General features: G+C 53.9%; 10 protein-coding genes across 10 annotated transcripts; 4 read left to right on the top strand and 6 right to left on the bottom strand.

Annotated features, from left to right (window-relative positions):
• Positions 1-48: 48 nt before the first annotated feature.
• On the bottom strand, positions 49-935 carry J4E88_010901 (uncharacterized protein; the record flags this gene model as incomplete). The annotated part of the gene is made up of 3 exons (XM_049404491.1): positions 49-121; positions 174-759; positions 812-935. 3 exons carry the CDS (start codon positions 933-935, stop codon positions 49-51), a joined length of 783 nt encoding a protein of 260 aa, XP_049249771.1.
• A 344-nt stretch (positions 936-1,279) lies between these two features.
• On the bottom strand, positions 1,280-2,226 carry J4E88_010902 (uncharacterized protein; the record flags this gene model as incomplete). The annotated part of the gene is made up of 2 exons (XM_049404492.1): positions 1,280-2,031; positions 2,109-2,226. The coding sequence occupies 2 exons, from the start codon at positions 2,224-2,226 to the stop codon at positions 1,280-1,282; spliced, it is 870 nt and encodes a 289-aa protein (XP_049249772.1).
• A 1,011-nt stretch (positions 2,227-3,237) lies between these two features.
• Positions 3,238-4,177, bottom strand: J4E88_010903 (uncharacterized protein; the record flags this gene model as incomplete). The annotated part of the gene is made up of 2 exons (XM_049404493.1): positions 3,238-3,271; positions 3,354-4,177. The coding sequence occupies 2 exons, from the start codon at positions 4,175-4,177 to the stop codon at positions 3,238-3,240; spliced, it is 858 nt and encodes a 285-aa protein (XP_049249773.1).
• Positions 4,178-5,695: 1,518 nt separating this feature from the next.
• J4E88_010904 (uncharacterized protein) lies at positions 5,696-6,270 on the top strand (the record flags this gene model as incomplete). Its single annotated transcript, XM_049404494.1, has 3 exons — positions 5,696-5,728; positions 5,783-5,896; positions 5,956-6,270. 3 exons carry the CDS (start codon positions 5,696-5,698, stop codon positions 6,268-6,270), a joined length of 462 nt encoding a protein of 153 aa, XP_049249774.1.
• Positions 6,271-7,594: 1,324 nt separating this feature from the next.
• Positions 7,595-10,822, top strand: J4E88_010905 (uncharacterized protein; the record flags this gene model as incomplete). Its single annotated transcript, XM_049404495.1, has 1 exon — positions 7,595-10,822. The coding sequence occupies one exon, from the start codon at positions 7,595-7,597 to the stop codon at positions 10,820-10,822; it is 3,228 nt and encodes a 1,075-aa protein (XP_049249775.1).
• A 718-nt stretch (positions 10,823-11,540) lies between these two features.
• On the top strand, positions 11,541-12,572 carry HPT1 (hypoxanthine-guanine phosphoribosyltransferase; the record flags this gene model as incomplete). The annotated part of the gene is made up of 4 exons (XM_049404496.1): positions 11,541-11,573; positions 11,832-11,938; positions 12,022-12,393; positions 12,521-12,572. 4 exons carry the CDS (start codon positions 11,541-11,543, stop codon positions 12,570-12,572), a joined length of 564 nt encoding a protein of 187 aa, XP_049249776.1.
• A 436-nt stretch (positions 12,573-13,008) lies between these two features.
• Positions 13,009-14,782, bottom strand: J4E88_010907 (uncharacterized protein; the record flags this gene model as incomplete). Its single annotated transcript, XM_049404497.1, has 2 exons — positions 13,009-13,870; positions 13,983-14,782. 2 exons carry the CDS (start codon positions 14,780-14,782, stop codon positions 13,009-13,011), a joined length of 1,662 nt encoding a protein of 553 aa, XP_049249777.1.
• Positions 14,783-16,317: 1,535 nt separating this feature from the next.
• J4E88_010908 (uncharacterized protein) lies at positions 16,318-18,351 on the top strand (the record flags this gene model as incomplete). The annotated part of the gene is made up of 7 exons (XM_049404498.1): positions 16,318-16,649; positions 16,700-16,798; positions 16,853-16,920; positions 16,979-17,325; positions 17,376-17,445; positions 17,498-17,770; positions 17,930-18,351. 7 exons carry the CDS (start codon positions 16,318-16,320, stop codon positions 18,349-18,351), a joined length of 1,611 nt encoding a protein of 536 aa, XP_049249778.1.
• A 916-nt stretch (positions 18,352-19,267) lies between these two features.
• EXG1 (exo-1,3-beta-glucanase) lies at positions 19,268-21,795 on the bottom strand (the record flags this gene model as incomplete). Its single annotated transcript, XM_049404499.1, has 4 exons — positions 19,268-20,269; positions 20,325-21,448; positions 21,499-21,684; positions 21,735-21,795. The coding sequence occupies 4 exons, from the start codon at positions 21,793-21,795 to the stop codon at positions 19,268-19,270; spliced, it is 2,373 nt and encodes a 790-aa protein (XP_049249779.1).
• Positions 21,796-23,861: 2,066 nt separating this feature from the next.
• On the bottom strand, positions 23,862-24,418 carry J4E88_010910 (uncharacterized protein; the record flags this gene model as incomplete). Its single annotated transcript, XM_049404500.1, has 2 exons — positions 23,862-24,043; positions 24,094-24,418. 2 exons carry the CDS (start codon positions 24,416-24,418, stop codon positions 23,862-23,864), a joined length of 507 nt encoding a protein of 168 aa, XP_049249780.1.
• Between the last annotated feature and the right edge of the window lie 822 nt (positions 24,419-25,240).

Below are 25,240 nucleotides of genomic sequence, written 5' to 3' on the forward strand. Positions count from 1 at the left end.
ATCAGTCATCGTTTTTCGCGATCTAACAACACCAGCCGGTCAGACCGCTCACCAAGGCAGCTGGAGAGGAGTGGACAGCTTGCTCTTCGATCCCAACACGGGTTCAGCAGTACCAATATCACTACATTCCATATTAGCTCACTTCCACATATCTCAGATCAACAACAACTTACCCAGGTCCCCTCGGCGCCCAGTACTGTCCAGTATGACTAATATCAAACGTCTCAATCCACTCCACCAGGCTCTCCGCAGCAACCTCAGGTTCAACCGCCCCTCCTTCATCCCAGAACTTATCAAAGCCCACATTACGAGTCATTTCCGTCCGCATGAAGCCCGGATGAACAGAGACAATCGCAATACCCCTATCTCTCAGGTCTATACTCAACAACTTCATGCACATGTTGAGTGCCGCTTTGCTAGCATGGTGACCGTAGTTGCCGCCGCCTTCAGACTCGTGCCGGAGCGTTATACTGCCGCTTTCGGATGAGACGAAGACGATCTTGGAGGCGGAGGAGAGGAGCGTGCTGTTGTAGTTTGCGAGGGCGGTGACGAGGATGGTGGGGCCGATGGCGCAGGTGGTGTACATGCGCTGTTGCGCGGAGAACGAGGGCTCCTCAAGCGATTCTGTCTTAAAGTATCCGGCTGTTATGATGACGATGTCTAGGTGTGGTATGTGGTTTGATTCAAGAAAGTGGACGAGATCGCTACCGACGTGTGGGGATTCGAGATCGACGTTGGGGATGTATGTTATGTTGTTTGCTATACTGAATTAGTCTGTTATAGCATCTCAGAGGAGTAGGAATTGGCCCACTGTTCTCTGGAGGCTCTGACGCCCTCGCGGTCGCTAGGACATGGTTGTTCGCGTCTGCTGCGTATTTTTGTACGATGCTCGCACCAAGGCCGCGCGTTGCGCCTACAACGAGTATGGTAGGCATCTTGGTGGTATGAATAAAAGAACGAATGCTGTGAGGTTTCCAATAGGAGTTCAAGAGGTGAAATACAAGGCTCTGGGTGAAGGATTCCGATGACGTAGGTGTATGTTACCCAGGTGTGAGATTGCGCTAAGATAAGGACGCGTCCCGAGGTCGCGTCAAGAAAGAACGCTCACCTTCCTGTCCCTTCGCTTCAAGCTTCAGCTGAATGCATACATAGTAAGATTCCTGGGCTGCCTTAAACCAGGTGTCTTTGGCAACACAGTCTGGTCATCAACTGAGAGAGAACCATAAACCTGTCGAAATCAAATATACCAGAAGTCTACAAGACCTTAAGAATGTTTTCTCTATGTACCAACCTCAAAAGCTCCCTCAACCAACCCCCAGAATTCCTCAACGATCTCCTTCTGCCCCTCTCCTCCTCTAACCGCCATATACCTCTGCCCTTCCACCTTCGGGTCCCAATTCCCCGGATTCGCATCCACCATAATGCCGCCCGCCTCTTTCAGAATGACCCATCCGGCGCAAACATCCCATGCCCAACAACCCGCCTCCCAATAAACGTCCAACCCACCACTCGCCACACCACACAAATTGAGCGCCGCAGAACCAAATGACCGCAATCCATGCACCATACCCCCTCCATTCTCTTTTGTAGCAGCGAGTTTCTTGAAGGTTTCGGATTTGACTTTGAAGTCGTTGCCGCTTCTGTCACTGCCCCATTCTACAGCGACGAGACAGCTGCTTAGGCCGTCTAACTTCGTCGGTTCACTCAACGGCAATCTTGTCGTCTCGTTCAGGAACGCGCCTTGGCCTTTTATCGCCGAGTACAGCGTCTGTGTAAACGGGTTGTACACAACGCCTACAACAGGCTCCCGGTCTATGGCCAGTCCTAACGAGATGCTGACGTAGGGGTAGCGATGAACGAAGTTTGTGGTACCGTCAATGGGGTCGCATATGAAGGTGGGGTCGGCGGAGAGGGTGTCGCCGGGCTTGTAGGTCTCTTCGCCCATGAAGGCGTAATCTGGGTATTTTGTGGAGAGGGAGGTGGAGATGAGGGCTTCGACTGCGCGGTCGGTTTCGGTTACTAGGTCGACGGCTGTGGGGTGAGGAGGGTTAGTATGGGAGGTTTCCTGTGGATTGAGTCGGGTTCTGAGATGATGAGGTGCTACGTACAGTTCTTCTTTGAGCCTGAGCCTTGTGTTGTGGGTGTTGCGGAGGTGATGCGCGAGCCGGCTTGTTTGGCGATGGTGATCATGAAGTCGTGGACTTCTTTGAGGTTTACGTCGGCCATGCTGATTGTGTTTGTCGTCTTCCTCGACGGCTTTTGTTGTGAGGGGAGAGCTTTGAGATTCAGTGTGTTAGTGGAGAATGCTGAAGCTGTGTTGTGTTGTATAGCTTCCAAACGTCAGAGCTACCTAGCTGCCCCTCGGTGGGGCAGCAGCGGGATGGTGTATGCAGGGCCCGCCACGTGGGGAAACGGCGGCCTCCAGCGGATGGCATTGCGATGTTTACCCTAATTTCATTCCAAACATAGAGAAACTCATACGGTGAAGAAACTAAACCAGTTTGCAGTCTACATCAGCATGAAGCCAAAGTAGTATCTGGGTAGTCGTGAAGGGCGAAGGAGAAGAGGACGTATCAAACATCACATCAACATCAAGACGATATATAGCGGCGGCAAAGTTGATTTCTCATTACCACCACCGCTCCAAATCCTCCACAGTAAGTCTTCCATTCCAAGCGGTCCGGACCAATCAGTCACCGCATCGGACACGTCTCCACCAGAGAGCGGTGTCCTCCAGCACGATGTCTTCCTAATCCACGCAGCACCAATGCGTCATGAAAATAAATGTCCCCTTCTTATTCCCTTTGATATGTTCGTACAACAAGCCTTGATTCCCAAAAGCACAAAACAAAGGAAACGCAGTTTCGTCGTCGTCGAGTACTCCTTCTTTGCAAGCAGAGAAGGGGGAAATAGGTTCGTTGATGTTGTTTGTTCGTTGGAATTAAGGGCCAAGGGGGGACGCGATGGGGGTGAGCAAACTCCACTAGTTAAAGAGAGCGAGCAAGATGAGATAAAGATGAGTTGGGATGATACAACGGTACGCCGAGGGAAAGCAGGGAGAATGGGTATTACTCCGTGTTTTTGTGATTGTTTTCACGTTTTGTCGCGGGTCGGCAATTTGGGGTGTGCGAGCGGAGTATGGTTTGGCAACTTGGTGTGTACTCCGGTGTTGTATGCGAGTGTGTTTGTTTGCGGGTGTTACGGTGACGGGTAAGTGGGTGTGCGAATCAGAGGTCTTTAGATGGTCCTGGGAGTGCCGCGGGCGCTGGCGCTGCGAGTTTGTCAGTATGAAATTAACATCACGGGGAAACACAGTTTGCAGGAATTGAACAGAAAAGATGCGCAAGGCGTACCTCGCGTCCACAAGATCATCGACATGGTTGCACATAGCCACGAACAGGTCAAAGAACAGTTTTCCCCCCATCTCCATCTCCATCTGCATGGTGCCACTACGCTTGAAAGTTTTCCGACTGCGGATAATCAGAGCGAGGTAATGAGCGCGCAGCCGCGAGTCGCTGTCCGGCGTGTTCTCGTACGCATAGCGTGCGCTGCGCAAGATGGTTCCGACCTCGATCCCGCTCTGCAGGCCCTGCTTGCGCAGAGAGAGCTTCTTGAGCTCTTCGAGGCCGTAGCTATCGGCTGCGCAGTACACGGCTGTATCGCGCAGGATGACGTCGCCCACGCCGGAGTGGAAAAAGGTTGGCTCGACGGCGGCTGCGCGGTCGCCGGTTTTGTTTGGGTCGGGTGAGGCAACTGCACCTTCGAGCATCCAGGTTTGGCGTCGCTTGTCGTGGACAAGGCGCGGGTAGTAGTCACCTTTGTACAGGTACTCGAGGATGCAGCTGAAAATCTCAGGTTCCTCCGTGGGCAGATCGATGCGGCGGTTAGCGGATTCGAAGAACTGGCCCCGCAGCAGTTCAGCAAAGTACGGGGAATGACAGAGGACGTCTTCGTGCGCAGCGAACAGTCGCTGGTCGGAACCAACGATCACTGTCACAATGGCAGAGGTGAGCGATGGTGACCCACCGTCCATCATTGGACTGTCCTTGCGCGCATCCAGCTTCTCGACCATCACCTTCTGCTTGGACGCATCGCGGAACGATCTCTTCGGCTGTTTGGTAATCTTGCCTGAGCGGTCTTTCTCCTTCGAGCTAGCGAAAGAGCGTTTGCCGAACATGTTGACCGAAGAGCGGAATCGAAGTAGCGAGCGACGAAGTTTCTCGTAAAGAGTGGACAGGTTAGTGACGCAGCAGCAAGTAAGAGAAATGGAGCTCCGGAAACTCTCAGATTTCGCAAACCTTTCGGGAGAGAAAAGTCGTTGAAAATCCGAAGAGCTTAAGCGAGTCTACCAACACTGGTGGTGAAGATAAAGCACGCTTTGGTTGTCGAACTCAAGCTTGTCGTGAGGCGTAAAGGCTGAAGATTGTGGGGTTGCGGCCTGTTAAATACTGGCGATGCCAAGTCGCCGCCCCTGTCGCCTGGGACAACTAGCGCTGGCACGCTGGGCTGTGTCACGCAGATTGTTATCGCTATTCGCCAATTGCTGCATGCGAGCTGCAGTAGATATCAGGCTGCGAGGCGCCATCATTGATTGTTGTGAGTGCTCATTCGAGGCTTTCCTAAACATGGAAGACGATGGATTTCTGGCTCGAGGAGTGACGATAAGCGAGTATCAACGGCAAGCGGTATGACGTTGAACCTAGCGACGTCAATATGGAGCGCAGAAATGAGTTAGCATTGGCAGGGAAGTGGTGTTTGAATTCATAGCCGTTTTGATCGGGCCGTCAGGTGTGCGCGTCGCGTCTCTGTCGCGATGTAACGTGATCTGGGTGTTGGGCAGTTGGTGACTCACAACAAAAGTGAGTGTGCCTATGAGATGAGCCCAATTTCCAGTCTTGCAGCCCTGCATAGCGCATAAGTTTAGGAAGACGTCCTCCGACGGAGACAGAACCTAGAAGTAAGTTCGGAGCTCCGAAGTATAATGCAGCGCTTATGCGCTATGATGGTGCGTGAAAGCGTGAATGCCTGCCTGCGTGCCTGTCGCAAGCTGTCGTTGCTGTCAGGCCCAAGCTGAAACACGATAGCTTGTCAAGCGGTCAAAACCACGTGTTCTAGACGGATCGCGAGGATGTGCAGTCTCGGAGATATACGTGCGGTATGGACCGGGGCGGCTTGATAAGATATCAGGACGGGGGTGCACCTTGATCTTCGGCACTCGCGAATGAGGCACCAGAACCGAGACGAGTGTTCCTTGGTGATGGTATGACGTCGTCACGTTGCTCGAACGTCAAGTGGAGTCACAACGTGTCGCAGACAGCTTTTGAAGAGAGACAGAGATGGAAACTGGCAGCGTGTGAATGCTAGCGTGATCCTGCTACCAGAACGTGTGCAGGCGATCGTCTACCGGGCCGCGTGCGGAGCTTTGACTAAGGAATCGAGGTCCCTCGTCATCCATAGGCAACTTTCCCCACATCTACAACCCTCTTTTCACGTCAATCACCTGCCACTGCACTGCATCCGCCTACCCACGAGCGCAGTTACGGTGTTGCAGGCTATTCTTACTATCCGCGCTTCCTTTACCTGTGCACCAGCTCCTACCTGGCTACTTAACCACACCGCTCACCCCGGTGCAGTCCCAGAGTCTCTTGCACGAGACAGCCTAACCTACAACCAACTCACTCAACCAACCGTAAACATGAGCACCGGAGCGAAGAAGCGTATTATGAAGGCAAGCCACTATATGGAGGCCGGCGCAGAAGTAATCATACTAACAGGGCCACAGGAGTACGGCGAGTGCATGGCTGACACACCGCCGGGTATGAAGATCAACTTCGACGAGCAGAACATGACCAAGTGGGAGGTGTTGATGGACGGGCCAGCCCAGTCGGCGTACGCTGTAGGTTTGATCCATGCGCCCTCCGTGCGGCGTGGGTAGCGCTTGCTAACAGCCTGCAGGGCGGCCACTTCAAGCTCGAGATTACCTTCCCGACCGAATACCCCTTCAAGCCACCCGTCGTCAGCTTCCGAACCAAGATCTACCACCCCAACGTCAGCAACGACGACAAGGGGTCCATGTGCCTGGGTCTGCTGCGCGCTGACGAGTGGAAGCCGCCAAACAAGGTGGTGTCAGTCCTCCGCCTCATCCAGACGCTGCTCATCGAGCCCAACCCCGACGACGCCATCGAGCCGTCCATTGCCAACGAGTACCGGGAGAACCGCAAGGAGTTTGAGAAGAACGTAAAGGACTGGGTCAAGCGCTATGCCAAGTGAGGGGTCACGGGTCCTCTACCGGCCAGGCGGATACGGGCATCGATTAGAGTAGGCAGTCGCACAGGGCTCGTCGGATACATATTGCATCTTTGGCGTTCGGCGAAATTTGCACGCGGACGGAACACGTCTTGACCGGTGTGGGCGAAGAAGCATCCAATGTTTTGCAGATCGCGATGCATCCGCAGCTTAGGTAGGCATCGGGCGATTATGCAGGGTAGACTTACTCGGGCTCGCCAAATAAGATGAAGTGCAACCGCAACATGTCGTCATGTCCTAATCTCCCAGCGTCGTCTGTGCCAGTGCTGTAGAAGCGAGCCGCAGGGCAGGACAAGGGGGAGCCTGGGAAATTCCTTCTCGAAGCCCGCAAGAGGCTTCGACGCCTAGTGCACTTCCCAACTGAGATTGCTGCGTGCTTAGCTGTCAGCTGTCCAAGTTTATTCTCTATGCGAGTGGTGCTCGAGCGCAGTGCTGGCAGACTGGCAGCGAGTGCAGGGCCAAGCTAGCGAGTCAAGCGCAACAAAGCGTGTGGCACGCGCCTCGCAAGTGTTCCAGCAAAGCAAATAGTGCATTCATGTAATCCGAGAGAGCCGGCGTGCAGCGCGCGCGGAGTGTGATGGCTGCGAGGACTTGTCGCCAGGGCACAAGACAGACTAGACAAGGCCGTCGACGGTGTATTGCTTCGTGATGATTGCACCCGGGCTGAATATCCCCGGCGACTCTGATAGGCCCGGAGCGCGTCAATTTCGCGAATTCCTGCTCGAGGCGGCGGGCGGTCGGTACCTGTTGCAGCGCTTATGCAACTCTCCTAATTTGTGCCGTTGCATGTCAGAGTAACGAACTCCTCTGACACGCCCGCTGAGGTCCACCAAGCTCCTACCGGCCCGCGACCTCCCAGCCTACAGGAATCGGGGATGAGGGAAGCGCCGCGTCTTGGCAGCGACTCAGTGAACGGACGGATCCAGGCGCGGGAGCTGAAGGAGACTTTCCTGCTACACGTTGCAGGCACCCATCCCTCACCACCGTCTGATTGCACCGCGCCAGTGCCGCACGTCACGTTCCTTATCCTTCGCATGCCCTCATTCTTTACCTGACCCCATTCACACCCAGAGCTCTGAAGCTCCCCACGTCGACCCGCCGCCGCGCCCCCAGAGCAGGCCTCCACCACCCAACCCACGCCGATTCACGATAATCACCGCCCACACCTGCGCTGCACCCGAGAATGTTACCGCGAATTTCAACCTCCGAGCTGTCCTGTTCCCCGGTCGAATGAGCGCCCTTCCCGCCAACGCCAACGCCCACCACACCCGCACCCCTTCACCACGCCATGGGCGACGCTCTCCTACGTGTCGCTACAGGCGTCTCTCCAGCAGCCGAGCCGGAGCCATACGTCCCCTACCGCTCTCCCACGGCGGAATACACGCCGCCGACATCGCCGCAGCCACAGCTCCCGTATGCAGCGAGAAGAGGCTTTGGAGCGCACCGGGCCAAGCACCCAGCTGAGCTCCAGATGGACACAGCAGACGCGCCACCCTACGAGCGGCCCGCCTACAGTCCCTCGCCTGCAGATAGCCCGACCCTTCCGCTTGCAGCACTGCCTTCCCCCGGCTTTCCCCAGCGCCATCGCGCTCCTTCCCTACTTCGCCATGCCGCCGTACCTCCCCCTCCCAACGGCGTGCACGCGGGAATGGCATCTGCCCCAATGTCACCCATAATGGCTCCTGCCATGGCCCGCCAGGACAGCGGCCCTCGCTCGCCTGATCTCCGCGCTATTTTCAACCCTCTCGCCAGCAATCCCGTCAATTCGACCGGGCCATCATGGGACTCTTCCAACGAAGACCTTCCTGGCTCACCCAGCTCACCTCTCAGAGCCCGTGGAATGACCAGCTCCTCGCAGCAAAATTTCCATCCAACACCGCCTCTGAGATCCGTGACCTCGATTCCCGACTACGCCCAATACCGAGGCAACGAACGCTCCAATCTATCCGGCACCTACAAACCGAACAGAGGTGTTCCGAACTGGTCTCACACTGACTACTACCCTCCCCCACCTCGACCGTTTCGTGGTGAGGAGCCACGGGCCAGTTTCAGATCCGGTTGGACCAATGCGTCTTCCAGTGTACTCGAGACTAGTGGCACGGAAAGAAGCAGTATTGTCACTGCACGGAGCTCCATCGCCAGTGATCGACACAATAGCGTCTATTCCCGGGATCCATCGAGAGATCGTCTGGAACGCCTTCGGGAACGCGACGGTTCCCCGGAAACAATCCTGACTTCAGAAATCGCCGAGGAAGATGAGAATCTAGACGCTGTTGGCGATGTGTTAGATTCATATTACTACGATGAGGAAGATGAGGAGCGTAGTCCTATCATGGAGCAGGATGAACGAGACATGCACAGCCCCTCGCCAGCAGGTCTTGATGCGGAGCTCCCCGAGCTGTCGCAAACGCCTTCCCGCGATTTCGATTCCCTGGACTCCTTTCAATCGAATGAGAGCCTCAAGCAATGGGATGATCGGACACGCCTTTCGACGCACAGCAAACTTGGACGCAGCGCAGATTCCAAGGAGCTGTTGACAATTCGTCCTCCTTCCGGCTCGGATGTTGATGAGGTATACAATCTCGACCCAACAGAGCGAAAGGCGCTGCGAATCGAACTACTGCCCTCGGTACAAGTGAGCCCGTTCCAGGCCGCATACACCCCACGAACAATTGAGGCCGCAACGCAACAGTCCAGAAAGAAGCGATCGAGCACAGTGAAACGAACAAGTGAAGAAGCACCGAGGCGTGTGTCTGTCACACTGCAAGCTCTTGCTCTCAGAACCACGGAAGCCAAGGGCCACCGCTCGAGTAGATCGATGGGTAGCCGCTCACAGCTGGACCATATCCGTCGTGATATTTCCAATCTTCCCCAACTGCCCCCAAGTCGGTCGCGAATGTCGCGCCAGGATTGGGCCAACATCGAAGCTTACTCCAAGCGACACAGCAAGAGACCAAGCGTCCCTCGTACCTTTTCCAGTGAATCTCTTGCCAGTTCCCATGTTCCTCAATCTCCGCCTATGCAAAGATCTGAGCCGCTTCCCGAGCTGGACGAAGATGAGGCTATTCCTCGTCGCGCTTCCACGAGTGTCTTCGACCGAAAGAGCGCACTGTTCGATCTTGGCATGATGTCTCAGCTCACGACAGCCAAGAGCAAGCCCGAGTCCCCGAGAGGCCCTACATTGGCACCTCCCAACCAAATACCCACCGTAATACCTGGCCTGCGAAAGACGGCTGCTCCTACCGAGAGAGATCGCTATGGATTCAAGAAGGCTTCCGACAAGATCAACGTACAGGAGTACAACGCATGGGCTTCCAAATACGAAGATCACATCTCCCGCCGGAGAGGCAAATGGATTTCCTTGATGGCTAAGCAAGGCCTGTCAACGAATGAGCCTACTAGGTTCCCTGAAATGTGCGAGAAGGTCAAGCGCTATGCTCGCAAGGGTTACCCTCCTGAGTGGAGAGGTGCCATGTGGTGGTACTATTCTGGCGGCCAGCATGTGCTCGCGCGAAAGGAAAATGTCGGCTTGTACAAGTCTCTGGTAGCTCGCGTCAACCGTGATGAGCTCAATAAAGATGACAAAGATGCCATTGAGCGCGATCTCGACAGGACATTCCCCGACAACATCCACTTCCGCCCGGAAGCAGCGACTGATCTACTGGACGGCGAGTCTGACGACGAACCAGTGTTGATCCAGGACCTGCGCGAAGTCCTATCTTGCTTCGCCCTGAACAACCCCAACATTGGTTACTGCCAGTCGCTCAACTTCATTGCAGGCCTTCTTCTATTGTTCCTGAAGCAGGACAAGGAGAAGGTCTTCATCCTGCTCACAATCATCACACAAAACCATCTGCCTGGTGCTCACGCTCGCAGCTTGGCAAACACCGAGGTCAACGTCCTGATGATGTTGATCAAGGACTATCTGCCAAAGGTATGGGCATCCATCAACGACACCGATCTCATCAACAGCGGCGCCGGCTCCAACGCTCACCCCAATTCCAAGTTCCAACGCCAGCCCACAGTCGCTCTTTCTTGCACTTCCTGGTTCATGAGCATCTTCGTTGGTGTTCTGCCAATTGAAACGGTACTTCGTGTTTGGGACGCCTTCCTCTATGAAGGGCCCCGTGCGCTCTACCGCTACGCCCTTGCCATCTTCAAGCTGGGTGAACCAGAAATCAAAAAGTACCGTCCTGGCGATGGCGAGATCTTCATGGCAGTCCAGACACTGCCCAGACGTTGCCTCGACCCCAACATCCTGCACGACCTGGCGTTCGTGAAGAAGGGGTTCGGCAACCTGTCACAGAACGTCATTGACCAAAAGCGCATGTTCTGGCGTGAACAGAACATCCTGGCGCACCAGACTTCGGTCAAAACCACAAACGGTCGACGAATGCTCACCGTACCACAAGAAGAAGATGAAGACGACGACCGGGACAGCCTCAGGAAGGCTATGGGCATGAACCGCCTGCGCCGTCGCGCATCCCGCAAGTTTCGCCAAATGGGCATCAAGTGAAGAAGCCAGACTTTTCTCCCGCCCACACCATCAACAAACAACCATTCAACCAACTGAACGTTCAGCACGAGTCCAACGTTCCTCGGCCGTGCTTTTCTCATACTTACATATACGTTTGCAGCGTTTTATCTCCCTCATCGTCCGGCGTTTTACCAAAAAAGAGAAGGTGGTCTATCTGGGTTACTTTGCTTTACCTTCTTGTATAATAATCACGATATACCCTTTTTGCGGGCGGAAGCTTTTCAACTTGAACGAAGGATTGTAGAGAGCTAGAAGGGATGGAGATGGGAGTGCTTGTCGCAAGCATAGCATCGCATCAGATGGACGTGCTTTTTGTTGGGTAATGGTTACGATGTTATGACCCTCATCAGTCAATCAATATACCCTGTTCGTCCTGCTTAAAAATACTTCGACTCTGTTGCATGTGTTTGCTGTGAATGAAGACCTGCCGCAGAAGGGTCCACGAACCAAGGCGCGCGCATGTGAATCACAACCACGTTCCACCTGATTGGCCCAGTCTCAGATTGCGGGGCACTAATCCCCCACCATAGATTTTCGGCGTACGCCGCTCTAGCCTTGCCTACCTAAGTAGGTAACCATTTCTTGACTCTCCCGCGGGCGGACAGACTTTTTTTTGCAAAAACAATTCCACTTCCACCGTTCAACTTTGATTACACTCTTTACACTTGGAGATATCATTCAGGATACTACCGCGAACATGGTCGAGAAGGTTTACGTCACATACAACCAGGTACGTTCTTTCGAGGTCCAATGTTACACATGCGATTAGACACCCCGCGCACCTGGGCACGCACGCGCGTGAGGTGTCTTTGTGTCACCACGATTTTTACGACGCGAGGCTGGTATCGCGCCATGCTGCTATTATGGAAAGCGATCCTAGAGACTTGACTCGTATCGTATACATGCGACCACGACCCTCGAACCCTTGCGCAACACTCAGCAGCAAACAAAGCACAAAGACCACAGCTAACAACCCCCCTCCCCACAGGTGCACAAGCTGTGCCAAGAAGCCGCGGACCAAATCCTCAATGACTTCAAGCCCAACCTCATGATCGCCATCGGCGGCGGCGGCTACGTCCCCGCGCGCATCCTCCGGTATTTATATCCCCAAACCCCACACATACACACACTGTACATAGCAGACACACAAGAACTAACATACTTGTCTTGTCGGACAGATCCTTCCTCAAGCGCTCAAACAGCCCCAACATCCCCATCCAAGCCATCGGCCTCTCCCTCTACGAAACCCTCCCCACAACCACAGACAAAGACGTCGAGACCCCGGGAACAAAAGTCACCCGCACACAATGGCTCGACCTGTCTTCGCTCGAGATGGCGAATCTGATTGGCAAGAACGTGCTCATCGTCGATGAGGTCGACGACACGCGCACGACGCTAGAGTACGCGGTCAGGGAATTGGAGAAGGATGTGGAGGCCGCGGTCAAGAAGTTGGGAAGGGAGGGCGAGAAAACGAATTTCAGTATTTTTGTGCTGCATAATAAGGATAAGGCGAAGAAGGGGGCGTTGCCGCAGGAGATTCTCAAGGGGAGGTATAGTGCGGCGAGGACGGTGGGGGATGTTTGGATTTGTTATCCTTGGGAGGCTACGTATGTCTTTTTTCTTACTCTCTACCTGCGTTTCTGTATGTTTTTGTGATAAGTGCTAACGGTGTTTAAGGGATATTGACGAGCACGACCGTCTTTCGAGGGAGCAGGAGGGCAAGCAATAGGATTTTTCCATCGAGGAAGGATAGAAGGGAGATGATGACGATGCAAGAGAAAAGTCTGTGTGACATTTACGGCATTCGATCGATAGCATTTAACGGACGGATGGGATATACTGGAGTTTGAATGGGATTGGATAGCAAGATAGATGTATTGAATGAGCATATGACTTGACATAGATGGTAGTGCTGATCTAACGAATTTACCATCTCACAGTTCAGATTCGTTATCGGTCATGGTCGACTGATTAGTGATGGGTCGATCGGAGTAGAGAGTGTGGATGCTAGAGCGTGCGAGGTAGGACATTGAGATCAGTCAATCAGGGCGCAGTAGAGGATTCGGAGTTGGTTAGTGTCCTGTTGTATGGAGCGTTACTAGGGTTGCTAGAATCCCCGTGGCATCTCCAAGGTTTGCTACACATACACTACTATATCTCAATGACTAGTCACTTTCTGCAGATAATGAAAGCTCCTGCCTCCGTCGTTCCAGCTCCGGCCCCCAGATCTCCTTTACACGGGCATATGGCCGAGACTGTAGCCACCCCTTGTAATGCGGTTGATCGAACCAAGTATCCAAACCCTTCAACACCTCAAGCTCTCCCTGATCAAAGAACGATCCACTCTCCTGTGGTTTCTTCCCCTCGTCGTCGTCGTCAAAACAGAGTATGTAGAATCTATTCCCCGCGTTTCTGATAACATAGTTTTCGTTCATAACAACGGGGGCGTTGATATCGAGATCGAGTGACTCGTTGTCTGTTGATTCAGCCACGATGGGCTTGTAGGATTTGCCGTTACTGGCGTCCTCAACCGCATTCATATCATGTTTGTCGGCTTTCCGGTCTATAAGCGCAATCGTGTCACGCATTTCGCCTTCGACGTCTCCGTCCCAGAATGCGGCATAGCATGTGTCCTTCCACCACGCCATGGCACCGTTGGTATCTGAGTATTCGGGGTGTTCGTAAAGCCGGGAACCCTCCCATACACTCATGTCCATTTCTTCTTCGTTGAATCGCACTAGGAAGGATGACTTGCCGTTGGTGTCTCGCATGACTATCGACAGTATGTTCTGCTTGTCGTCGACTGGGACAAAGGTGTTTGGATCACGGGAAAAATACGAGATAGAAGTTACCCCGTGGAGGTTTGCGTGGTGTGTGCTGAGACACTCCCCGCTGTATGTGTAGCGACCGAACGCGAAGAACTGTTGGTGGAAAGGAACGTCATTGTTACGTGCGGCATTGGCAAATAAGATGATTGTCTGGGTCGCGGGCTGTATGATAGGAGCAATGCCAAGTGATTCGTTCTCGCTAGACTCTGATTAGCTTTACGTGCAAAGAATGCATAGAGTATCCCAGTGTTGGTGGATTCCTTGGCTTCAAAGGATACGAGCACCGCTCAGCAACCCCAGAGATTACTTACACGACATCTGTTCCCCAGAACATGTTACCGGGTTCGAATTTAATATCGAAGGATCTTCCACGCTGGGAGTCGTATTCCCAGATATACACCGATGCAAAACCGGAGTCGATATGATAACATGCGACAGTGCGCTCTCGACAGGCAACGCTGGCGAAATAGTTGTTGTTTGGTACTCTGAACTTCTTGCAACCGCGTTTGCCATGTAATTCGTGAACATAGCAGATGTTCGCCCAGGTTGTTAGCGCCACAATCTCACTAGATACATAGACGTCGATAATTCGTTCACGGCCTTCGCCACCCAGGAAGCGAAGATCCCATGTAGCTAGATCGAGGACGCAAACATTTCGCGATCGGTTTTCCGGAGTGTACGTTAGGCTTTGCCAGATGAGACTGTTTCCTGCTAAATAGATATCATCTATACTGTCCTTGGGTGTTATCTTGTAGACTTTGCGCGGCTTGCCGGTACGAAAGGCATTGATCTTGCGGGCTTTCTTTTGACATAGAGCGTGGTCGGCATCTTGGAAGTTGACAGTACCTTGGTACCAACTGTTGAGACTTGCTTTGATAACATATAAGCTCTGAAGAGTGTGGTTCCATCGTCTTGAGATATTTTGCAAGCGGTAAGGAGCAGCAACGTCTAAATGCGAGAACACCTGGGCCACTAGCTCAACGGGTAGATTGCCGATGACGTCGAATTGGAAGGTACGACTACTTGTCGTGGCGTGGAGTGTCCTCCACTCATAGGGTGATAGTTCTGATGTTAGAGCCTTGAGCGCCTGTTCTCTCTCATGTACATGCATGCGTCGAAACGCATCGATGAAGTCGGTAGCCATGCTGCTTATTCTGCCGATCAAAGGCAGGGCTATCGATAGGACAGCGACTCGCCACCCGAGCGGTCGGTGATAGACTGGTGCGGTGACGGCAGGTGGTAGCGTCGGGGTAAAGCTAACGTTCTGCGTTGACGGCACCTGGGTTGGCCTGGGGAAAGTCGGTCGAGGCTGACTCGGAGGAAGGTTGGTGGTTGACGTTTATCCAAGGAGGTCTGTGCGTTTGGCTGCCTGCAGACCCTGGACCCTCCCCTGGCTTACACCACGCGTGAAAGCCGAGGATGGCGTCGATGCTCGCGAGTCGTACTAGCAATGTTTGACCATGGGCAAGGGAGTCAGTCGGCTTCAGCTGCCCGGCAGCATTTGAGGCAACTCTGGCGAAGGTTCGGTATTCTAGTCTGTGCCACTGCCCTTCCGCATCCGCAGCCGCATCACGGGCACTCGGGAGGAGCATAGGCATATGAGGCGCATTATATGCTGACCCCGCAGCAGAAACAGTTCGCGTTATAGTGATATTAGCGGTGGGTTATTATGGTCGAGCAATGTTTCAGTCTCTCGACCTGCAGCTGGCCGAGGGCAGGGGTCGCGGGCACATGCAACGTCGACAAGGAGCGACGTCTTTGCCGTGAGCTGCATGCCATTGCCCTACCATGGCAGCAAACCCGGACGGCGGGCCATGGACTGTCAGCAGGCGTCGGGGTACCTAGAGCTACACAGTGCTGAGGGCGGTGATGGATAGGTAGATAAATGAAGATGGCCATGTGTCCCCTCAGCGTTGGATGACACTTGGCTCGGCTGGTGGTGCGCAAAGGCCTTCAGATGCTCCCGCAGCACGCTCCCACATCGCGATCCCCCATAGTATTCTCAGCGGTAGCGCTACCGTTCCGCCCTCGACGCCCCGTGCCTGGACCTCCTTTCCGTCCGTAGCCAGTGTTGCGACACGCCGGCATATCTCGCCGCGCCTCGCAGCTTGCAAGTTCCCACGAACCTGTCTCCTCCTCCCTCCGCCAAGCCTTGCACGCTCAAACACAGTATCCCGGAGCATCTGGAATTGTCGTCGTCTTCAGCGCTCGGACCTGCCCCTCGGACTGCGCGAGCTCCTATTCCTCAGCGACGGCCGCTCCCGATCCGACAAAGGACCACTGGCACCGTCTGCCACGCCGACTTTTTCTGGAGCCATATTTCTACGGCTCGCGCAGGCGCTAGAAGAAATCCCCAAGCCTAGGAAGCTTCCAAGACGCTCGCCCGCCGATTCGAAGCTTCTGCGGCGACGTCGGCCACACATATCGCATGCTCCTCCGCATCTTCTCCGCCCGCCCACGTTCGCTGCCACCGCAAGTCGGGACCCTGCATCCACCCGGCCTCAAGCATTTTTCGAGACACTTCTGAATCTCTGCGCCCATCGCACGCTGTCAATTCCCTTTCCCTGCAAGACCCCCGTGCGCCCGTCTCCACGCACGCAGCAGGCCTGACATCTCAACACCACGCCTGCTCTCCACATCGCCCACATGGCTTCTGTCGCAGAGGCCCGCCGCAGTCCCTTTTCGGGCGACCCTCACCATCCCAACCTGCACAAGTCGATTCCCATCCTGCCCTCGTCCAGCCCGAGGCTTGCGGCGTCCCGGGACCCCATGGACATCACGCCCTCGTCGTCAACCATGGGCCCGCCCAACGAGCGCACCCAATCGGTCTCGTTCCAGCTGCCGTCGCAAAGAGAAGGAAACGGCGATTCGGAAAACACTTCGCCGCCCAATGGCAACACGGCGCCTGCAGTGGGCGCTGCCGCAGCTGCACAACAGCCCAAGGTCGTCCAGACGGCCTTCATACACAAGCTATACAAGTACGTGTGCCGCAACAGTACGCACGCGATGCGACACTAACACGACACAGCATGCTCGAAGACCAGAGCATCCAGCACCTCATCTCCTGGGCGAGCACTAACGAGAGCTTCGTCATGTCTCCCTCTAGCGAGTTCTCCAAAGTCCTTTCGTACGTACACCTAAAGCCACAGCCGCTCCAGGCTCTCTGGCTAACAAATCCCAGGTCCTACTTCAAGCACACCAACATTTCCTCATTTGTGCGCCAGCTGAACATGTACGGCTTCCACAAGGGTACGTGTCCAATTTCTTTCCGCCATGCCATAATCCCATGCTGACTGTACCGCTGCAGTGAGCGACGTTTTCCACACTGGATCGCCAGACACTCCGCTTTGGGAGTTCAAGCACGGCAACGGAAACTTCAAGCGAGGCGATCTGGTCGGTCTGCGCGAAATCAAGCGACGTGCTTCTAGACATGCCCTCGTCCATCGCGAGTCCTTCCCCGCGCCCAAAATGCCCCTTGGCCCACCAGCTGGGCAGGCGGTCGACCCAATGCCGGACCCTGTCGAGTCACGTCTCCAGAGTCTCGAATACAACCTCCATGACATGCATGCGCGCATGCAGCGATCAGAAGACACATGCGCATACCTCACTCAAAGGAGTTCGGTGCTAGCTGAGGGCATGATGAAATGCCACCAAGTAAGCCGATTGTCTAGACTTCAATATACAACAGCTAATAGATTATACAGTGGAATCAGGACCTTGCAAACCTCATCATGCAAATGGTGCCGGACCCGGAAAACCCTATCCATAGGGATGGTACGCGTCAATGCTCAAACCTTGTCTGCGCGACACACACTGACTTTTCCAGTCGCTATGATGCAGCGTGAAATTGCTCGACAAACAGACATGCTCCGAGCATTGGAGCCACCAGAAGATGCGCCTCTCTCCGCACGCCAATCCTACTTCATGCAAGTAGACAGCAGCAACGGCCCACCCCTTTCACCCCGGCAAATGCCACAAGACAATCTAACAGAGTCGCGGAGAGGATCCTTGGCGAATGTTTCACGGCAAGCTCCATACAAGGCTCCGATCCCGGCCCATCTTGCAATTTCTCCGCGACGTTACGGTTCAATAGGCACGGGTAATTACTCTCCATCTTCAGCCAGAACCCCAGTTTCCCATCAGCCACCCCCACCTCCTCCTCCACAAGTCCAGCAGCCGGGAGGTGCAAATCTGGGGAGCAACTTGCCAAGCACTTTGTCCCCTCCGTATAATCTATATAGGCGGCACACCTCGGCAGATATCCGCTTACACGGTTGGCAACCGCAGCCACCCAACCCTGCTGTCAATTCGCCCTACGCTTCTGGTTACAACTCCACACAATGGCCCTCGTCACCGCGCCATCCACCTATCGGAGGTGGTGACCAGCAGCTCCGTGATGCATTGGAATCGTATCAATTACCCCGCGGTCCACGGCAAGCACAGTCAAGACACGGCTCTCCTCCACCGCCAAATGAAAATATGCCGTCGACATTAAATCCAGATGCTGGCTGGACATTACCAGGAGCTAGATACCCTTTCAAAGGCCTCGACACTGGACCACCCACTCGACGATCTAGTATGGCGTCCAATGTCCACTCGCTCCTCAATCCCGCGGAGACAGCGGAGCGCAGTGAGGAGGATGAGGCAGATGACGTGCGTAAGCGAAAACGCATGCAGTGATGATCATACTCCCCCTGTCCGACGCAAACTCTTGTTGTGTCACGCGACTTCATTTATTCTGTTGTGTCTTTGCGTTTGGGTATGGCGTTCAGCGAGTCCCGCTCCGGACATGAGATCCATATTTTTCGATTCCCACATCCTCATCACCGCGTCTGGATATGTCTACCCATATTCCGTTTCCTATTTTTCTTATCCATTCCTTAATTCTTATCCAAAAAAGCTGCTTGCATAAAGACATGTACATGCATTGGGTGGTGACGACTTTCGGTATTGCTGCTCATTGATAGGGAGTAATTACGTGTTTGAGTGTCGATGGATTGACTCCACATTTCACTTTGTATGGTGGCGGTCCGAATGGGTCGGTTGGAGGTTGTGTGTGCTAGCCTCGCATGAGGGTTAGTACGGATGCAATGTAAACTTCGGTTACTTGTGAATTACCTGGTGTCTTTTACATACCAATGTTTACAAGCACTGCATATACAAGCAATCCCCTGACTACCCCGTTGTACAATACATGCAGTGGTCGCCGATGTCGCACGTGTGAAAGGTTAACCCTAACGCGCAGGTGATGTCGATATTGATCAGCTGAACGAAGCGAGTGAGGTTCGGAACACAGATTCCAATTCGCAGAAAGACGACTACTAGGGGTGGGGTACCACATAGACCATTAGTGAGTAGAGAGAGAGACGAAGAACCGATAAGTTTTGATCCTTTGCATTCAGTAAGAAAGAATATACAACAACAGAAGTATACAACCCAAGACTCCATTCCATCCCATCCGGACAGAAAGATAGCGACCGTAGCCAACCAACCAATCCATCCCCCAACCCAAAACACCAAACACCGCCCTCCATCCCATATATACAATCCTCTTCCTTTCAACCCCAAACCCCCTTACCAACTTTCCTCTTCAACCCTAAACCCTATACCCAAGCCACCCAATAGTATTCGAATAAACACTCAAATTATCCCTCCAACTCGCCTTATCCACCCCATCCACCGTAACCATCCACTCGCTGCCCACCTCACTAAGCGCAAAAGCCTGCACACTGCTGTCCCCCTCAATACTAAAAATCCTATTCTGGCATATCCGCGCCCCGCCACTCGCATCCGCGCTCGAACAACTAGTGCTGTAATTGCGGAAGAAGGAATACAAACCCCCACCGTACACAAGCACGTTCTTGGAGTTTAGCACGCGCAGGCCGTAGGCGGAGGCGCCAGATGGATACACGGGGTCGGAGTAGGCAGAGGATGTGCCGTAGGGCTGGTTGGAAGCGTCGGGCGTGGGCATGTAGTATGGTGTTTCTGTTTGGATGAAGCCGGCGAAGATGTTGGATGCGCCGTTGAATTGGTACTGGTAGTTTGCGTGGTGTTCGACGCCGTTGGCCCAGAGCCAGACGTTCGATGCTTCGACGTGCAGGCCGCGGCCGGTCAAGATGGTGATTTGCGTGCTGCGCGCATCGTCCATGTCGTGGTCGGCTGTCCAGAACCAGTTGTTCTCGAAGTATGCGCCGTTGGCGCCCTTGGTTACGTGTACGTTTGTGTGGGCGGCCATGCACTCGGGTTTTACGCTGCCGACGGTGGACGGGCACTGCGCGACTTGCAGGTTTGTGCCTTTGGCGCCGCCGATGCGTGTGTGCACGTCCCAGAGGCCGGAGCCGCGGGAGGTGTTGAGGTTGTATTGGATTACGATGGCGCCGGGGGTGGCGCCTTGGGTTTGAACGATCATGTCGGACCATTCGATGCGGCCGCTTTCGCCGGGCTTGCCGATCTGCATGATGGGGACGGGGGAGTCTTTGTTGGAGAAGATGGAGCCGGAGCCCATGATTGAGGGGAAGGTCTCGCCGACCATGCGGGAGCCGGGGGGGACGTAGATTGTGTTGGTTACTCTGTAGACACCGTGCTCGAAGAAGAGGACCTGTTGGGATGTGATTAGTCTGGCGATAGGAGATGACAAGATTAAGGGAACGTACCTTGTTTGAAGAAACTGCCCTGTTGATGGCATTCTGAACAGCCTGGGTGTCGTCGGTGCGACCGTCACCTGTGGCTCCACTGCCGCGAGCACTGATGAAGTCGCCAGAGTTGAGGTTCTCGTATTGTGGCTTCGACTTGGCGTAGTACTTGTTGCCGTCCAAAAGGCCTCCTGGACGAGCAACAGGGGTGAAGGTTCCTTGGAACTTCTCCGGGCCGTTGGCATTGGGAGCGTACTTGTTTCCCTGACCCCAAGCTTGGATAGTGAAGGTACCACCCTGAAGAACAGTGGCTCCGTTACCAACAACAGCGTTGGGTACATTGTTGAGCTTGATGTTCTCCAACATGAGTTGTCCGGCACCAGTAGGAACGCTGTTACGAGTCCATGCCATATCGACAAACTTCTGGCAGTTGGTGATCTCAGAGTCGATGATAACAACAGAGCCAACTTCAAGCTTATTAGCCGAGCCACCATTGCTCATGGAGAAAGCAGTGCCGCAGTCACTAATAGTAAGACCAGCGTACAACCAGCCCCAATCCCAGATCTGCGAGATACCAGTAACGGCCTTGGAGATCTTGACGTTGCGCATGGTGAACTGCTGGTTTCCAATGTTCATGCCGTACAAGCCACCCTCGATGTCGAGGTCAGCCATATGGCCACCAGATCCGTTCTCGACGAAGATACCGGCGTGGACTGAGTTCGATGCCTGTGTCATGCGGATCTTGACATTCTGGATGGTTGTGGCTTGCGAAGCGGGCCAGTGGATACCCTGGAAGCCGCTGGTTGGTGCAACAGCTGTGCCATCGATGATCAAGTTGCGGATTTGCCGCAGGAAGATGTTGGTTGATGTCCAGCCGGGTGCACCGTTGTTCTGGTAAGGACTGGCATCGATGAGAGCAATGGCCTGGAGAGTAGGAGCAGCCTTCAGAACAGGAAGACCTCGGGGGTTGCCGATGAGCTGAGTCATGTAGTAGAAGATGATGGGTTTGCCAATGAGGTACGTTCCGGAGGGGATGTAAACAACGGCCGGGGAATCAGTGGCCGAGTCGCACACGCCGGGACCGCAACGGTTGCCGTCGGCAATGGCACGGTTGATTGCGTCGGAATCATCGGTGACACCGTCACCTATGAAGATGTTAGATCTGAGCTGAAACCCAAAAAGCAAAGTAGCTTACCCTTTGCTCCGTACTCCTTGACATTGCGGAAGACCTTGTATGCGCCGTTGGCATTGAAGGCGGCTCTTCCATTGCCGGAGAGGTCGTTCAGCCAGTAGCCATCCGTGATAGCAGCAACTCCCTGGATGCTGCTGATGTTCGAGGTAGGCTCGGTATCATTCACTACTATCTGTCTGGGGAAGCGTGCTATAGTGTATCAGTAACGAAACTATTCAAGGGAAACGGTCTTCGCTTACCGATAGCAGCACCCTGGATGCCGACTGCACTGAGGCAGGTGAGCAAGAAGGACAAATGCATAGCCGTGAGTATATGCCAATAGATAATGGTATGTTCAGTGAGAACACAAAGAGGAGGAGTACAAAGGAGTGTAGACTGTAGTAGCGAGAAGAAGTCTCAGAGGGAGACATGATGCCTATTTAATCTCCCCGTTTGTTCACTGCTACACGTCGTGGCAGTGCGTGATAGGAGAAAGAACCATACACCCACGCGATCATTTGGAGATCTGCTCCCCATGAAGCGTGCCGACTGGCTAGCTAGCAACATCCGGTGATGAGATACTCACCGTCTACCACTTAGGAGGTCATAAGGCCTTGTCGAAGACTAACTCACTAGGCGGCTACCCCCGTTGCCGTTTGAAGGGTTACATAGCTTACTTCGGTCCCGGCTTCGAGATGTCTTAGCTTGAGTAACATAGTCTGGGGAAAGGGAGGGTGTAGGTACGCGCCCTTCCTTTTCAAGCCACATCTCCGAAGGGTGTTTTGTGTTGTTTGGTAAGTAGAACAGCCTGTTCCATTCTCGTGAGCAGTGTGATATGCTTTACGTCCGCAAGTTGCAGTGGCTATCTGAACATGAATAGCTGCAGATGATGATGATAACCTAACATGCTGCCCAACACATGCTGTGGGTGAGCTACGAGCAGAAGTTGTGAGAAGACTCAGGGGATATGCAACTAACCTCGATACAGCGTTGGTCACCGGGACGGCCCTACGCATATTATTTCCGTGAAGCGCTGTCCAGTGACTGTGCAAACACCGACCAAACCTTGGAAGCATGTGACGGACGCTAGTGCCAAGACCAGAGCGTTGAAGCCGGCAATTGGCTCCGCGGTCATGAATCTTAAAGACCCCAGATTTGCGCCGTCAACAGTAGTTCGCCACGAAGCCTAAATGTGGGGTAGTCTTGGGTAGAAATGCCATGCGTCGCACTGCATGAGTCTGCCCTATGATCTTGCCCTGCAGCATAAGCCTCAAGCGCGCGTGCTCATGTGTTAGTCTCTTAGACGTCAGAGCACTCACTTCACACCCATAGTTGTGATGCGGTGAATGCAGAGAGTCTTGTGAGGCTTCCGCGAGACAAGCAACGTGAAGGCAAGCCCGACACCTTTCTTTTTGACCTGCCTGATTGGAACAGACTTGTTTTGAAACGGCGCCAGTGAAAGATCGCAAATGACGGCGGGGAAGTCAGGCGCGTGAACGTTGGCCACGGAGTGTAGTGTCGTTTGCAGACTCGGACATGCCTAGGTCTGGGCATCGTGGAGCTGTTGCTGGTTAGAGGTCGGCCGAACGCCATGTTTGGAGACAATTTCCTAGGTGTATGCTTTGAGATTGCAACATGGCAAGCGCCTCGTCGAATACCCCAGATGCACAGGAGCCGGGCCTAGGCGACGGTCATGCACAGGGTAGATCATGTGGGTCAGGGTAGATAGATTAAAAGAATCTGGCTATGACCAGTCATGTGGCTAGACTCGACTTACACTTTCGGGCTATCTGCCACTAAGAGCAGGCGCCGACCCAGTAGCTTCGCACATGGCAAAATCTGAGCATCAAGTCGATGGAAAAGTAATAGAATGTGCAATACAGGAGGTCAAGCGAATGTACGCTTGTAACTTCGGTCAAAGTCGGACAGCCCATTCGTGGTGGAGCAGGTGAATAGCTCAAGCGATTCTTTACACGCCTGCCTAAGAGGGTATCTTGAACGAAACCTTGAAATTCGTAGGCTGGAATCGTAGTGTACCAGCATTCAGTATTGCAAAAGGGGTTGAGATGCGCGTTGAGGAGCGCGACAGCTCGCCGTCTCTCGGACTTTGCGCAGGGTCGCGGCAGTCGTGTTGCGCGATGCCGTGCGACCAAACTCCCGACAAGCAGCGAATATGACAGATGGCCACGCGAGCGGTGCGACTTTGCAGATGAGATATTGTATTCATGTACAAGCGTAGTACGCGCTGTGGTGGCCCATGTACTGTCGAGGTTGGTATGCAGATGCCCAGACATTTCGACGGGTGCCTCTAGCATATTCCGTGGCACATAGTAGTACTGTGGGGTCACTGCCTATCCCCGCGCAGAGCGCATGATCATCTAGAGATATCATAGCTTGGTCGAAAGTCTGATGAACATGCCGTCGGCGATGGTGTATATCGTACCGTTGCCGTCTTCGAGAGTCGCGCGAGCGTATAGTTTGCGACCACCGTCTTCTATTCGTTCGATCTTGGCTGTGCAGAGAAGCTTCTGCAGGGTTGGTGCCGGCTTCTTGTAAGTAGTGTTTAGATCTGCTTGTGCTCAGCTGGTGTTTCGGTGTTGATGCATGGTATAGACGAACAGGCAGTAACGTAGCTTGCGACAGGCGCGCGGCGACCGTCCTTGCTTGCCCTTTGCGCCTTCTTCTCCATGACCGTCCCGATTAAGACGCCTGACATCTCGTCAAGCAATGTTGCCTGGAAGCCGCCGTGTGCGATCCGGGGGTAGCCTTGTAGCCCATCGCCTAGCTCCACGATGGTTCTGATCTCTTTGTACGCGATGTCGCCTGTTTCCTCAATTTTCGGACGAAACGTAAGAAGCGTTGTTATTGTGCGATCAGTGCCAAGCGTCCCTGCGAAGAAGGAGTCTTCTCCTGATGGCTTTACTGACCGCGAGCTGGTCTCCATCGGCGTCCAGTTGGGGTCGTTAATCAAGGCAGCGGCCCAGGGAACAGACAATAGGTGGGAATATTTCGCGTCCATGATGGTGCATTGATAGCGTTTGCAGTGTGAAATCCGTGTGCTGCCTTCGCGTTCATTGAGGACATAACTGCGGAGCTCGCGAGACTCTGGGGTAGCAAAGATGCCGAGGTGTAACGGCAGGACGGGTTGTGGGGAGCTTGAAGCTCCGCCGCTCTGTAAGCCATCAGCACAACCTCATTCGTTCATGACCACAATAGGCGTCAACACTTCAGAAACTCAACTCCAAGGCCTGCAATTAATGGGCCCAAACAGTCTTCGAATCGATCAATATTTTGAAGGAATCCAAAACGCGCAAAATCATCACCAAGATCTTCATGTGACAACGCGCCTCACAATGCAAGACGTCATGCCCACGCGCTAGACACTCCATCAAGCATTCCCACCACCAAAGCACGCACTATCTCTCAATGATGTAGCTGCGTAGCTGCCGAGGTACAGGTAAGATCTAGATGTCATAACCAGCCCTTTTTCCCCAGATTTCTTACTCCGCGGTCAACCATCATTGTGATTTCATACCATACATCATACATCCTGGACAACAAAAAACTACCCTGGTCAGCAACAATGGTCGACACATCCCACTCCTCCTCCGTCCGCGGCACGCTATCCAACCCAAAGACCAAAGAAGCCATGGACTCCGATAAACCCACTCCCCGTCTCGGCGACCACGTCAGTCTGAAGCCTGAAAACGACGATAGCAAGACTTTCCCTTCGAATGATGCACCCTCCTCCTCCTCCTCCTCCTCC

Source organism: Alternaria novae-zelandiae (assembly GCF_023758075.1).
Source record: "Alternaria novae-zelandiae strain BMP 2774 chromosome Unknown scaffold_43, whole genome shotgun sequence".
In the NCBI taxonomy this organism is placed as follows: Eukaryota; Fungi; Ascomycota; class Dothideomycetes; order Pleosporales; family Pleosporaceae; genus Alternaria; species Alternaria novae-zelandiae.